The sequence below is a fragment of the Equus asinus genome, chromosome 7, assembly GCF_041296235.1.
Source record: "Equus asinus isolate D_3611 breed Donkey chromosome 7, EquAss-T2T_v2, whole genome shotgun sequence".
Taxonomy (NCBI): Eukaryota; Metazoa; Chordata; class Mammalia; order Perissodactyla; family Equidae; genus Equus; species Equus asinus.
In genome coordinates, this window is record NC_091796.1 from 98,624,034 (window position 1) to 98,639,229 (window position 15,196).

General features: G+C 59.4%; 1 protein-coding gene across 4 annotated transcripts in view; it reads right to left on the reverse strand.

Moving 5' to 3' along the window:
- Positions 1-493: 493 nt before the first annotated feature.
- The window catches only part of ITPK1 (inositol-tetrakisphosphate 1-kinase), a 171,952-nt gene continuing 157,249 nt past the window's right edge, over positions 494-15,196 (reverse strand). For all 4 annotated transcript variants that reach the window (XM_014832109.3, XM_070514217.1, XM_044774243.2 and 1 more), the window contains 3 exons: positions 11,642-11,709; positions 6,306-6,468; positions 494-2,628 (listed from right to left, as the gene is read on the reverse strand). In XM_014832109.3, the coding sequence (XP_014687595.1) occupies positions 2,276-2,628; positions 6,306-6,468; positions 11,642-11,709 (584 nt within the window). In that variant the 3' untranslated portion in view covers positions 494-2,275. The remainder of the gene's footprint in view (positions 2,629-6,305; positions 6,469-11,641; positions 11,710-15,196) is intronic.

Here is a 15,196-nt window from a genome sequence, read left to right on the forward strand (position 1 = left end):
CTGAGGCCCACTACAAGGGGTGGTTGGTGTCTCATCACTGGCCAGTCCCTCTCCTCGTCTACACTCCTAAACCCCTGCAGAGACGGCCGCTGAGTTTGTTGGACAGTGACCCCAGCCCAGTGTGTTGGGGGGCTGCTGCACACGCCCTGGAGTGTGGGCTGGTCCGTTTCCCACCACCTTGCAGCTCCCAGGCCTTTAGGAAGCCAACTCCCCCCCCATGTTTCCACTCCTGGAAAAAGCAATTACCACGCCTGCCACCTGCATCGAGACCAGGGGAAAACGCCATGTCACCGGAAAACAGTTACTTGATACCTGGGCCCTGGGCACTAACGTGGGTGACCCTGAGAGGCGACGTAAATTACAGAGGAACACAAGACAGCCTGGTGTCGAGGGTCACACTACACGCCACCTGTTCTTGAGGCAGATCGGGACTGGAATTTTATTCAAAAAGGAAAAGAGGTTTTATTAAAAAATTGGGAGGAACGACAAACTCTTAGCAACATTCTGCAAACACATGTGAAATGCGTTTGATTTCAGTAGTTTATTTTGGAGGCGAAGCAGTGCAAGAGGCCAGCCACGCTTTCCTGTGGCCCCGGGGCTTGGGGTCCGACCGGGAAAGGCGGCGTACAGACATTATGATCGGGGTTCAACACTCACGTTGTGTAAATGCGGTTAGTCAGCAGGCCCTCGGTTTCCAGGACAGTGGGCAGTTCTGACCGCATCCACCCCGCACCCCAGGCCCAGCCCTGCTTTGTGATGGTCACCACCCTAGCCCTTCCTTTCCCAAAGCTGAGTGACCCCCACTGCCCCCGAGCCAGTGCACAGCCCAGCAGCCTCTCTCGGCCATCCGCCCTGGACACACAGGGCAGTCCAGAGGGCTCTTCCTCTTGTTCAAAGTGAACCGTTATCTTAAGACACAAGATCACACTCAGGGGGTCCCATGGATGTCACCCAGTGTTCACATCGTCCGAGGACTGACAAAGCCCCTCACCCACCCCCTTCTCTGCACAGGGGGTTTCTAGTCCACTTGGACCTCAGGATCTGACCCATCAGCTGGTGGTCCGTCTGCTGCTATTAGGGGCTGGGAGTGTACGTGTCGCCTCACCTCCCAACTGCAGCCCCTCGCACCGGCTGGCTCAGGGCTTGGGGCTTGCAGTGAATACAGAAGGGAGGGGATCAGCCCACTGGGAAGACAGGCCAGGCAGCTGTGAACAGGAGGGAAGCGTCTGGCAGCCTCCTCCTGCCGGGGAAGAGGGCCCCAAATGGCCTCAGAGACCAGGAGAGCTCATGCGGGTTGACTTTGAGGAGAAGCAGGCTGCACCACGGGGGCGAGGGTGTCAAGCCTGCCCTTCAGAGTTCTCTGGTCTCGACTGCCCATCAGAGATGGGGACACGATGCCTGACGACTCTCGGAATGATCCGCCCACAGTCACGACACAAATCCTTGGCACAGGTGCGATCAGACCAGGGGCTCCCAGCCAGGCAGCCCCTCCTGGTCCCTGTGAGCAGCAGCGTGTGGTCAGGGCAGGAAGCCCCCTCACCGGACTGCACCGGGCAGTGCTGAGGGGCCTGGGGGACTGCAGAGAGCTGGACACAGAGAGAGGCAGCCACCCCAGGACGCTGGCTCCTCCCCTGGAAGCTTCCTTCCTCCATTTCGTGAGCTGGCAGCAGGTAGACCACCACCCAGACCCCCACCCCCGTATGGACTCCCCAGGGGACCAGGAGCTATAGCCTCTTGCTTCCTCTGGCTCACACCTTTGGGAAGGGCCCGTGGCACACTCGGTGCGGGTTTCCGCCCTGCTCCTCAGAGCTGCGGGGGAGACCAGCGGGAGGGGAACCAGCGAAGGGGCTGGGCTGGGAGGACGGGGCTCGGGGAGAAGACAGCGACGGAGAACCGCTCATGGGGCGGCCCCCTCCAGGCTCCCCTCGGCCTGGTCCGCAGCAGCCATCGAGACGAAGAGACGTGGATGTGCACGCGCGCTCGCGCACGCCCCACCTCACATTCAGACCTAGTGTTGAAAATTCAGTGCCGGGATCTGCGCAGCGGCAGTTAGGCGGGATGCCCCTCTTCCGCGAGGCTGGACCACGTGGAGTTCTCTTCCATCCCCCCTCCCCCCTATTTAGATCGTGACATCAGAAAATCAGGTTAAAAAATAAAAAAAAGAAGGAGAATCAGATTGTTGGGAATTCTTAGTAGTAGCGTCACCGTTGGGAGCCGCTCGCCCAGCAGGTGTGCTCTGCGGCCGCGCCGCCCCTCTGGGTCCCGGGCTCCGCGGCTACTGGGAGGAGGCCTTGGTGGCCAGCGAGGCCACGCAATGCTGCTGGAAGCTGGGCGACACGGCGGCGGTGCAGCCGAGTCTCTGGTGCGGCAGCTTGGCGGTGCCGCCCACGCCGCCCGCGTCGGCCTCGGCCGCCCAGGGCCGCTCCTGGCCCATCATGCTGCTGCAGCAGCCCGGGCTGGCGCTGCACGTCCGCTCGCCCGCCAGGCTGCCCGCCTGCTCCGCCAGGAGCCTGCTGTGCCTCAGCGGGGCCGCGGCCCCCGCCGCCGCCGTGGCTGCGCTCTGGCCCTGCAGGACGGTGGCGATGTGGTTCAGGAGGTCGGTGAAGAACTCGCTCACGCCCTCGTAGCCTGGGGGAGGGAGACAGACAGCGGGCGCTCAGCCAGGGTGCAGGGGGCCGAGGGGGCTCACGGGACCCAGGGTGGGCAGGTTCAGGATCCCGTGTACAGAGAAGACTGAGGCTCAGCGGATGAGGGGCTGATGGAAGCCACACAGCCTGGTCTCAGCCGGGTGCGTGTGACCCAGAGCGCCGCTCCTTGGATTTGGCTGCCCCGCGGTGAGACGCTGATGAGACAACGCCCTGCGGCCCTGTCCCTCTCGGGCACAGCTTTAGCATCTCATTTAATCACCTCGCAGTGTGATCAGAGGCCATCACGTGGGGGACATGGCACGGCTGGAAGTGGCAGTACCACGGCCCACTCCTCACGTTCTAAACCATAAACACCCCCTCGCCTCCATGCGCCCGGCCTCAGCTTCCTCACGTGGGAACAGAATTCCCAGGGGGAGGTTCCTGTGGGCTCGACCACAAGAGGGGCTGGCACTGGGTGACGGCTGATCGACAGCAGCTGCTCCTGGAACTGAGTCTGCTTCCTTCTCCTCCCAAAATACCTACAGGGGGACGCCTTGCGCCACATGTTCTGGGCATCAGAGCCAAGGGACAGAGACTGGGTGCGCCGGACAGGGCCACCTCACGCTGAGACCCACTCCCCCTAACAAGTGGGGCCCGGGGCTCCTGAACAGAAACTGCCCGATTTCCCAGCGTAGATGCCAACATCAGCAAACCAATCCTCCGGGCAGGTTTCAGATCTACGGTGGAGATTTTGCTGACGGCCAAAAACCTGCTTCAAAAGAAATTTGACAGGGGGTGGGTGCCCCCCGCCTGCCCGAACCAACGTGGAGGGAAGAGAACTGGCACACAGCTGCAAGAACAATGACCAGGACAGGAAGCGCGTCCCCGAAAAGGAACAGTGTGCCCACCTTGGAGGGGCTCCGGGTGCTGTCCCCTCCCCTAGATGTGACCTGCATCACCGACACTGGGCCCCGTGCTCAGAGGTTACTGGGACCCTCACACATCCTCCAGGGTGGGCTGCACAGCCCCCAGCACCAGGCGGGTGAGATGGAAGGCTTGGAGATGGGCGCAGGGCGTTACTGTTTACAGAGAAGCCCGCCCAGTGCTGGGTGGTGGGGCTGCCTCATTTGCTCAGTGAACAACTGCTGTGGTTCAAGGGGGCCCGAGGCTGAGAGGGGGAAGCAGAAGTGCCACAGTAAAAACAGGGGGAAACAGCTCGTGTGCACAGTGCTCCACGCACACACCATCCCCTCGTTTCACCTTCACAACTATCCCATTTCACAGATGAGGAGAGGAAGTAACCGGCCCCAAAGACAAAAAGAACCGTCAACAGGTGGACTCGAGACTGTTCACCAGGAGGGTGAAGATGGTGGTGCAGGTGGCCTCCTCGCAGCCTCAGGGAGAGGGGCCCTAGGACTGTCCCACTGTACGGGTGAGCACATGAGGCTCTTAAGCGGCAGGGTGGGGTCTGAACCAGGCCCTTTGCTCCCATCTGTGCCTTGAATATTGTGTGGTGCTGGCGCCGCCCTAGGACTGGGGGCTTTTCAGCCTGGGGCTGAGGGGAGGATAGGGTGGACCCAGGCCCCTCAGGGCCACCAGCAGGTGCGCTGTTGGGTTTCCAGGTGGAGATGCAAGCAGGGGGAGGAGAGCTGGAGATCACGTCAGGCCAATACCAGGGAACATAAGCCATTTCCTCAGCAACCACTCTGCTGTCCCCAGACGAGGCCTAGGAGGCCCAGGGCAGAGTGTGTGTGCTTCCTAGAGTAGTGTGGAGGCCTGAGGGTGGACAGGAGGCCAGGGAGGTCACCCCTCAGGTCTGCTCGACCTGGCCGGAAGCCGTGCAGGCCGCTCTGGGCCCCCAGCTCTACACTGGCCTGGGGAGAGCAGACCGAGGCATGTACTAGCGCTGCGGGGTGGCAGCTCGGGGCCAGGCACTGTGCCTACGCCACCTCCTCTGTCCCTGCAAGGTGGGAAGCGTTGTTCCCACTATGCAGAATTGAACACTGAGACTGCCCCAGGAGGTGGCTTGTCCCATCACAGACTATAGAGGCAGAGCCAGGATTTGAAGCCACAGCTCAAGCTGAGAAAGCCTTGTGGTCAGGAGCGCAGGGTCCTGATCCCGGCTCCGCCACTTGGTAGCCCCGTGACCTTGGACAAGTCACCCAGCCCCCAGCCTCCACGTCCCCAGCAGTAAATGGAGAGCCTAACAGTCCTTTGCGCACTGTGTTGTTTCAAGTATGAAATGAGATGTTGCAAGTAAAGCTTGCAGGATGGGCCTGGCATGTGGGGGGTCATCACAAGATGGGCCTGCCGCCCACAGCTACTGCTGTGATGACTGCCCAGAGCCCAGCACGCCCCTCTGACGGGGTTGCTGCCAGACACCCATGGCCTAGGGCACCTCCCCTGGGGTGAGGGCCCCCTCCTCAGTTCGGGGCCCATGAGTGCTCTAAACCCAGGCTCCAAACTAAGCAGGGAGAGCAGGGGCCGCCCTGGGCAGTGTGTCTCTTGGACAGGGCTCCTCTGGGCCCCTGGGCCACACGTGCTCTCCTTGGGCCCTCCCTCGGCATCCGCTGTGCTCAGCCTCTCACTTAGGCAGCCTCAGACCCCTCCATGCCCAGTCCTGGGCGGCCCTTCTCTTGGCTCCCCTGGAAGAAGGCTCCCCATCCTCGCTGGCTCCCAGTGACCGCCCCTCCTCTGAGCACCCAGGACGCCCACCTGGCCAAAGTCGCACACAGCTGTTAGCGCTGGGAGGGGTCACTCGGGACCCTGCACCAATGCAAAGCTCAGCTGCATGGTTCCTGCTCTCCCCACCTCCTATCACCCTCCTTCTAGAACGTCTGCCCCAACAGCCTGCCCTGTTCCCTCCCCGTCCCTCCAATCTGCTGACTCTGCCACCATTTCTTTGTTATTGTCCCCACGTCCTCCCTGGTTGAGATCCTCCCGTTTATGATAAGTGTCCCCCAACGCGCCCTCAATTCCCTGGCTCGCTCTCATTCGGGCACACTTGTGTCAAATCCCGCCTCGGGCGAAATCCAGCTCTCCATCCAGGCCGCACCAGGGTGACTGGGGAAGACACCCTGGTCCCAATGGGTCTGACTTTCTACTCAGGAGCAGACCTCAGTCGCAGCTGCTGTCTTGCTCAGAGGTAAACCCCTCGTTCTCACCACGCACACAGCGGGCTCCTCTCAGACCTCATCCAGGCCTTCCGTACCGCTCCCGCACACTAGGCCTCCACCCTGTCCTGCCTGGGATCCTACGTGGGGTGGCTTCTTCCCTTCTCGCTGGGCTCTGCACCCACGTCGCCGCCTCACAGAGGAGCCCTGGGCACCCCTGGCCTCTGAGGGCAGGGTCCTGGCAGCCGTGCTCGCACTGCACCCGTCTGGACCAGTTGGGACACACAGTGGGCCCTTGATAAAGGTCAGCTGAATGACTGAAGGAGTGGGTGGCCTTCTCCGAGCCTCGGTTTCCTGGCTGGATGTACAGATGGACCTAGTTCACTCCTCCCCACACGCTGTGCGCCCATTTTGCGGGGGGTGGGCACTGAGGTCTATCGAGGGCTGCATTTACCCCACAGAGATTGAGGGATGGAGCTGCTCAACTCGACTCGCCCACCCTGTTGCGCTGCCCCAGGACACCAGCCTGCAGACTGACGGAGGTGGCGCCCAGCCCACCGCTCACCTGGGAAAGCGTTGATGTCGATGACTGCGTGCTGCCCCGTCTGGTTGTTGATGATGATGTCGATCCCAAACAGCGACACGCCCAGCGCCTGCCGCAGGGCCCGGGACAGCTCCCGGATGACCTCGTCGCTCGGCCGCTCGAACACGCCCTCGATCTTGTCCAGCTGTCGACACACACACAGGAGTCAGGCCGTGGGCGGAGGGGCGCGATGCCACGACACACACGGAGACCCCCGAGTGAGGTGCCCCACGGCTGGCCTTACCCTCAGGCAAGGACGCAGGAGAGACCCATGGCGGTCAGCACTAGGATGGCCGTTTCCCAAGTCCTGCCAAGGACCGGAGAGCTACCAGGTGTATTGTGTATGTTACCTCTCTAGGCCTCACGACAACCTGGGAGGCGGGCATCTTTGTCAGCATTTTACACAGGAAGCTGAAGCTCAGAGAGCGTCAGGCTGGTTCAGGGTCACACAGCTCAGAAGCAGAGGGACAGATTTGTACCTAAGTTTGCTAGCCTCTAAAAACCCAACCCTCTTAGCAGGGAGGAAGGAGACGGAAACTCTGTTGTGAACACGGGAAGACTTTGTGGGGCAGGGAGCCTGAGCTGGACCCTGAAGGAGGGGAGAATTTGGGCCAGGATGGGAGGAGAAAGGTGCCGGGTGCGGGCACAGTGGACGCAAACATGCAGAGGCCAGAACCTACAGGAGAGCTGTGAGCGCTGGACGGTCGGGACAGAGATGGGCACTGGGTTGTCATCGCCAGAACCTCAAGGTTGTGAGGGGGAGGGTCCCGTGGACTGGCCTTCATTTACTGCCTGGTGCTGGGGGTCGCAGGGCTCCTGGGCGGGGCTCCCAAGCCCTCCTTCCCGGTGAGTGGCTGCCTACAGGGCTTCCACGCTAACTCACAGCCCACACGAATGGGCCTCCCCACGGAGGCCACTCTGCCACTCCCACCCAGCTCCTGGGGGCCAAGCTCAGCTTTCAGCAAATCTCCCATGGGCTGATGGGGCCGGCCCAGCCCACAGTCCTCCCACCCTGCCCTGGACTCCCCCCTACGTTGATCATTTTCTGCTCGTCACAGCTGGCCTGGAACAGGCACACAAGTCTTCCTGGGCTCGAGCTTGGCCCCTGGCCAGGGCGTCCAAGGACGGGGAACATTGCACTGGGAAGGATTCAGAGTCAGAGGGATCTGCATTCGAATCCTAACTGTGACTTCCTAGCTCTGTGGTCTTAGGGAAAAGTACTTGGCCTCTCTGTGCCTCAGTTTGCTCATCTGCAAAACGGGACCAATGAGGCGTCCGTCCCAGACTGCTGGGAGGAGCCATGAGGTCACTGATGAGGGGGGACAGCACGCGCCCATCTGGGAGGAGGTGCTCCACCTGCATTCCAGGGCAGGGACGGCACCGTGTCACCTCTAAGTCAGCCAGAATAGGGCTCACAGCAGGTGCTCAATAAATACCCAGTCCTGGGGGCTGTGGGCTTGTGGGGGCAAAAGGGGAAGCTCGGGGCTAGTCCAGCAGAGAGCAAAGTGAAGCTGGGTCAGAAAGTCAAGCACAGAATTACCACCTGACCAGCAGTTCCACTCCAAGGTACGTGCCCGGAAGATTGAAAAGAGGCACGTGTACAACCACGTTCACAGTGGCGTTATTCACAACAGGCAAGAAGTGGAGGCAATGCATGCCCAGCAACTGACGACTGGATGAAGAAGATGTGGTATATACACAATGGAGTACTACTCAGCCATGAAAAAGGACGACATTGGCCCATTCACAACAATGTGGACGGACCTCGAGGGCATTATGTTAAGCGAAATAAGTCAGTCAGAGAAAGACGATCTCTATATGACTCCACTCATAGGTGGAAATTAGTATATTGAGAAGGAGATCTGATCGGTGGTTACCAGGGAAAAGGGGGGGTGGGGGGAGGGTACGGAGGGGGAAGTGGTGTACCCACAACATGACTAACAAAAATGTACAACTGAAATTTCACAAGCTTGTAATCCATCATAACATTAATAAAAAAAAAAAAAAAAAAAAGAAGTGGAGGCAAATCAAGTCTCCATCAGCAGACGAACGGACAAACTGTGTCATCCACACAACGGACTGCAATTCACGGACTACTACATACAACACTACAACGCAGACGAACCTTGAAAACTCCGGGCTAAGTGAAAAAAGCCAGACATGACGGGCCACATACGGTATGACTGCATTAATATGAACGGTCCCGATAGGTAAATCCATTGAGCCGATGAGCAGATCAGCGGTTGCCTGGGGCTGGGGGCAGGGGTGAATGGGGAGTGAGTGCTTACTGGGTGCAGGGTTTTCTTCTGAGGTGATGAAAATGTTTGGAACTGGATAGTGGTAGTGGTTGTCCAACGTAATAAATGTGCTAAATGACGCCACTGAATTGTTCTCTTTAAAATGGCTAATTGTATCTTATGTGAATTTCACCTCAACTTCTTAAAAAAGTGAGGCTGGGTCAGGAGGGGTGGGGAGAGACCCCTGGGCACCAAGGACAAAGGGCCCTGACCCCAGCACAGGGTGCTGAAGTGGCCAGTGGGGAACTTCCAGACACATGAGGAGCAGGGAGCCCACCCCGGGCCACCCCCGCTGGCTCCGCACAACAGACCCTGCTGCCGTGGCATCTTATTGGGGAAACACTTTCTGAGGGGCAGTGCCAGGCTGGTGTGACAGGTCCTCATCACTTAGCACCTGCCTGCCTGGGTGGGCGCCTGCCTCTTGCTCACTATCACAGGTGAGGGTCAGAGACCGTCCCATGCAGCAGCTCGGCCACGGGTGCTGCGGCCCAGGGCCCTCCCCACGTCAGAGGCCCCTCTGCGCTGCCCATTCCCCTGTGGGGCCCTGAACGTACCCTTCTGGGTCTTGTTTTCTCACCCTGATAAACAGGGAGGAAAGCTCCCTACACCGCAGACTGTGGTGAGGACCTCAGGCACTCAGGCTTGCGGCCCGCAGCCCAGGCCTGGCAGCAAGGGTGCTGCCTCGTTACAAAGCCTCGTGACATGCTGTTTACGAAAGCACTTTCTCAGCTCAGCTGAGGAATCTCAGAAATCCTTCTGAAGCCATTTGATCATCTGAAACCAAACAGCCACCCTAGGACAGGATAAAGGGCTGGAAATCCTGCCCGTGGGTCATAAACACAAAGGATTTGATGATGGTCTGGAAAACAAGGAGGCGATGGACGAGGTGAGGGGTGTTCACGTGGATCCCCCAGGTCCCCCTCGTCGCCCCTCACAGCTGACACTGACGGAGCACTTACTGCACACCTGGCTCAGTTGCGGGCCCTTTTCATCTAGTAGCTCCTGGAATCCCCTGACCACACTTCAGGGCAGGATGGGGAAACTGAGGCTCAGAGAGGCAATGGGACTCTCCCAAGGCCACACAGCTGGAATGTTGTGGAGCTTGAGTCTGACCCCAGGCAGCCTCATTGGTGTCCAATATCCTACACCAGTGTTTGGGGGCCTGCAAGTTGAGTGTGGGAGCTGGGTCCACCCTTGGGGACATCCAGCCCGGGAGGGAGGCGAGGCTTCAGGGCCAGGGCAGGGCTCCCTACAGGAGGCGAGAGGGGACTGGAGGGCCCCCGGGGGGCAGGAGGATGAGAAGGGGCATGCCTGGAATGGAGCTGTCTGTGCCAGGCCAGCCTGCAGGTGTACAGGAGGGGCTTATGTCCCAAATAGAAAGGGGACTGCTGACTGCGTTTCCTTCTTCTATTTGTGTTGTCAGTCCCGGGTGACTGGCTGCCTCAGGGAAGGAGGCGACGACAGCAGCAGGTGGAGAGAAGGCCCGGAAGCAGGTCTAAGCTGACCCTTTCCCATTTCACAGATGGAGAAACTGGCCGAGCAGTGGCGAGGTGACCACTCAAGGTCACTTCCAGCAGGTCGCTTTGCTTACAGCCCTCACAGGGACCCTCTGGCATCAGTTAACAGCACCAGTGGCCACCGGCCCCATGCTGTGCAAGGGGACTGGCAGGGCCAGCTTCCTGGGAAGTCTGTGGAAAGCCCACTCCCTCCTGAATGGGGTCTGGGAAGGAGCCCTGTGGCACTGGGCGGGCCTCAAGTTTCTGGAGCTTAGAAGGACAGAAAACCTTCTCTGGCACAGAGCCCCTGTTTACATCTTGCAGTGCGCACAGCCAGGCGCCAAGAGGTTCTCTTGGAAATCTGGCTGTTCTCCAAGCGTCCCTGCCCAGGGAACTTGCTCCTGGGGAATGTCTAACAACATCTTGAGGGGCGCTGGTGTTCCCTCCGGCCCCCTCAGCACCCAGCTGGCTCCTCAAAGGACCCAGAAACAAACAAGAAACAGACAAGCGGCCTGGGTCGGGGGCAGGAGGCAGTAAGTCAAACGCAGGCCCCTGACACGGAACGGAGGGGAGTGAGGCCTGGGGGGTGGGGGTCTGCCATGGATCATGTTGGTGAGACTGGCTCCGGGCAGGGAGGGAGACACAAGCAAATCCTCCCAGAAGAGCCAGGATGGCCATGACTCCGGAGCAGGGGACTCGACACCAGGCTCCCAGTTCAGGGGAAGTGGCAGCAGAGGCCGCTGGCTTGCGAGACTCGAGAGGGACGGCAGAGGCTGGCCCTGTGGCAATTTCTAACTGCTCTGGGCAACGGTTGCTCTGCCATTGCCAGTGAGATACGAAGCCCTGAACTCCTGGAAGACCCAGCTTTGGAACCAGATGGATCTGGGGTCAAATCCCAGCTCTGCCCGTGAATGAAGAGCCCTGTGAGTTTGGAGAAACTCCTTAACCTCGCCGAGCACAGCCTTCCCCCTGGGGAAAGTGGAGCTGTCCGCCCCGCCCCTGCAAGGCTGTTTCAGCACCTGGCTGCGACCCCGTGGGGCATCCAGGATGGACACACAGCAGCGTTTACTGAGCAGCAGCCCAGAGCCCAGCACCCACACAAACCACCCCAACCCCTGTGGACACACAGGCTCTCAGCAAATGCTTCCTGGACGCATATGGACAAGGAAAGGAAAAGGAAAACTGAGGTGAGGTCCCCCCCAACCCCTTTTGTTAGTCAGGAAAAAGGCAGATTAGAAAGCAGGTCTTCAAATTCCTCGTGATCAGGGAAATTTCCTCATGCTGGGAGAAGAGTCAGAAAATCTTCCATCTAAAGGCAGCTGGTGGTGAACGGGCATGGCTACGATGGCCGTCAGCATGAAGGCCCGAAGCAAGCAGAAAGAGGGGTCCATGGAGCTGCCCTAGGCCCCTGGCAGGGGGCAAAGGTCCCTCCCACCCTGCCTAGATGGAGAGCTCAGCCCTGGCCCCACGCCCAGGCTTGAGTGAGGGCAGCCTCATGCCAGGCCGCCATGGCGGACAGACAGACCTCGGTCAGCACGGACGACGACTCTGGCTTCGACACGTTGTGGCTGTTGAAGAAGATGGACTCACGGTCTGAAAAAGCAAAGACAGGAAGGAGCCAGTTAGCAGCTCAAGGCAGGGACGGCGACTCCGCCACCCGACACCAGGGGGCAGCACCACCCCACCCACAGGCCACAGTGGCCTTCAGGCCTAGGGTCCAGCAGCAGCCACCTGGGGCCCCAGCGAGCCAGGCACCCCCATCCCAAGGAGACACTACACCGTGGACAGACACATGCCCAGGCAGGGCTCCCGTTTCTTCACATATAGCAATGAGTCTGCTACCATCTTACATTATCACGTCAGATCACATCCCCCAATCCCTAGGGCCCCATTCCCAAAGGGTCTAGTGTGTCTTACGGACAGGGCACCAGAAAGGGGGCCAAGTTAGCAGGAAACGCTGCATCCCCGAGTATTAAAGGCCCAGAGGGCTGAGGTCCAGAATGCCATTTAGTCCAGTATTCCCAACCCCTCCCTGTATCCACCCATGGACTCCTTTTTGGGGTAGCCCTTGAGAAATGGCCAGGCTGCCACTTGGCAGCTGAGTGTGTAAAATACAAGGGGCTCTGCTGTTTCCCAACTATTTAGAGAAAAAAGAGGAAGTCAGACATGGGCTTCTGTAGGATCCATCCAAGAAAGCATCCAGAGTAATTTCCGTTTGGCTTGGGAAGCTGGCACAGCCCCTGAAAGGTGCTCCGCCTCCTCCCACCCCATCCTCCTCGACCTATGCCTGCCTCCCCCTGCCCCGTGAGGGTACCCGGAGAGGCAGACCAGCCCGCAGGATAATGAGAGCAATACGCAGTCGGTTTGTCTGTTTGTCCCAGGGAAAGGAAAGTACAGTTGTCGGTCAGAAACAGGTTCTCGAGCACGTGGAAGCGTGGGCACACGAATGCAGGAATCACAAAACCACAAGCCTCGGTCTGAGTCGCAGAAAAGCCTGTCTGTCACCACTCCATGACCCCCCAAGAATGGCATGGGGCCGTCCTGGGCCACCAGACTCCACGTGGCCTGGGCAGCTTCGGCATCCATCCTTCTGGGGTGGGGCGTTATGGCTCCCGTCCCCCAGGACACAGGCTCATCCCTGGGACCCAGGCCCCTAAGCGCAGGACAGGAAGGACCCTGGCTGAGCACCACTGTGTGCCAGGGGCCAGGCCGAGGGGGCACCTGCTCTGGCTGCCCATGACCCCCACCAGCTCCAGGATTACAGGGTCGCAAGAATCATGCACGAGGAGGTGATTCGGGCGGAGCCAAGCAGGCAGGTGCTGAGGTCTAACTGGCATCCTTCCTGCTAGTGGACTACACAGGCCCCATGCTGCCCCAGTGTGCCTGACACTCCTCCCACCGCTCCGACCAGAGCCAGTCCAGACGGGGTGCACGGGAGACGGTCCTGGGAAGGAGCCGGGGGAAAATAAACAGCCTGCAGGGCTTGGGCCAAGCAGCCCCCCTGATCTCTGCTCCTGGGTGCTGAGAGCCGAGAAAAGTAAGCCTTTGGGGGTGGCAAGCCCCACGGGCCGGAGCAGGGCTGGAGCAGCTGGGATGGGCCTTCTGGCCTTCTGCAGGCACTGCTCACCTTCTCACCCTGTAGCCACGGAGCTCAGGGCACCTCCTGGCGCTTCCCATGTTTCCCTTGGGTTCCCAAGGGCAATGGCTAGGGTGGCAGAGCTGGCCTGGGGGAGAAGGGCCACCCAGAGCAGGTTTTCACAGCCCAGCTCAGGGAGGCTGGGAAGCCTGCAGGAACCATAGGGAATACCAGGGGTGCTTAGCTACGCCAGGAAGTAAGGGGCGGACACTCGGAGGGGCTGACCCAGTGCCCGTTGAACTGGACACACCATGTCACCCAACAACTTCCTGTGGCAAGAAGATTCAATCATAAGTGTGGACCAGGGGCAAGCCCTGTGGCTGAGCGGTTAAGTTCACTCACTCCGCTTTGGCGGCCCAGAGTTTCGCCAGTTCGGATCCCGGGTGCGGACATGGTACAGCTCATCAGGCCATGCTGAGGTGACATCCCACACAGCACAGCCAGAAGGACCTACAACTAGAATATACAGCTATGTTCTGGGGAGCTTTGGGGAGAAGAAGAAGAAAAAAAGAAGATTGGTAACAGATGTTAGGTTAGCTGCCAATCTTTAAAAACAAACTGTGGATCATTTCAAAGGGGACTCACTTCTCCCGGCTAACTGACCAGGGGCTCTGGTCAGACGACTGTTCAGCAGGGTGGAGTGAGCACTCCGTGCTCAGCGACTCCCCATGTACGGCCTGAGCAGGGGCCAGAGTGGGTGGGAATGGCTGGAGGCTGCTGGCCCAGGTCACTGAGGGAAGCTGGGACGGGTCAGAAGGGGTCAGAGCACCCCTTGCAGCAGCTTTAAGATGCCCAGTCCCTCTACAGACAGACCTGGCCAGGCTCTTGCACTCTCACTACGGGAGCACCAGATTTGGAGGGCCTTTTACTCTGTTCCTGCGCTCCTCCCGAGACACTGAGAGCCCGGTGAAGAACCAGCACCAGCGCCTGCAGGGGAGGGAGGGCAGTGAGGAATACGGCTGCTTCTGTCCCCAAATTACAGTTGAGAAAAACGTCCAGAAGAAGAAGAATAAATGACGAGCTGAATCCCCAAACATCCCAGTAAGTCAGCGGTGCAGCCATGAGCCGTGGCCCCACTTTCTTCAGCTTTATCTGTTTCATCTCTGTGTCTCTCTCCGGAGAGCAGGGCATGTCATAGTGCCGCAGATGGCAGCCAGGGTCTTGCTGCAGTTCTGAGACAAAGATGAGCTGTGCAGCGCAGCCATGCTGGCCAAGCAGCTCCCCTCACCTAGTGGTATCCCCGGACCCACTGCTTCCTCTGGAGCCCCTCATCTCACACCACAATTAATCCCTTGATTACTTCTTTCCTGGTGTGTGGTTTCTCCCTCTAGGATATAAGCACACGGGGGCGGGACACCTGGCCGACTAGTTCCCTGCTGGACCCCAGCATCTCGCACATGGCTGGGCACGTGGCAGGTTCAAGGAAACGCGGCATTTACTAAACCTCACACGCTCGAGACGAGAGATCAGCAAACAGGACCGCAGGCCAGCCCTGGCCTGCCACCTGCGTTTGTAAATAAAGTCTGATGGGAACGCAGCCATGCCCTTTCGTTTACATAGTTGTCTATAGTGCTTTCACGCCCCAACAGCAGCATTAAACAATTGTGACGGAGCTGGAAATATTTACTCTCTGGCCTTTTGCAGAAAAAATCTGCCGAGACCTGCTCCGTGGGGCAGGTAGTACTGCTCTTCTCCGTACCTGAGAGGGAAGAGGCCCAGGACGGAGAGCATGATAACGGTGGTGTGTCCGCAGGGTAAGGAAACAAGAACAAACCCACAGCACGGAAAGGGGAGCGGAGAAGCGTGTCCATCCTGACCCTGGCACTGGGTGGAGTGAGGGGAGCAGTCTCCCCAAGACTGGGAACCACAGGCAGAGAATGTAAGTGTCCCCGTTGGCTGACACAGGCCAATGTCAACTCCTCCATAAGAACCTGACCTTAGTTC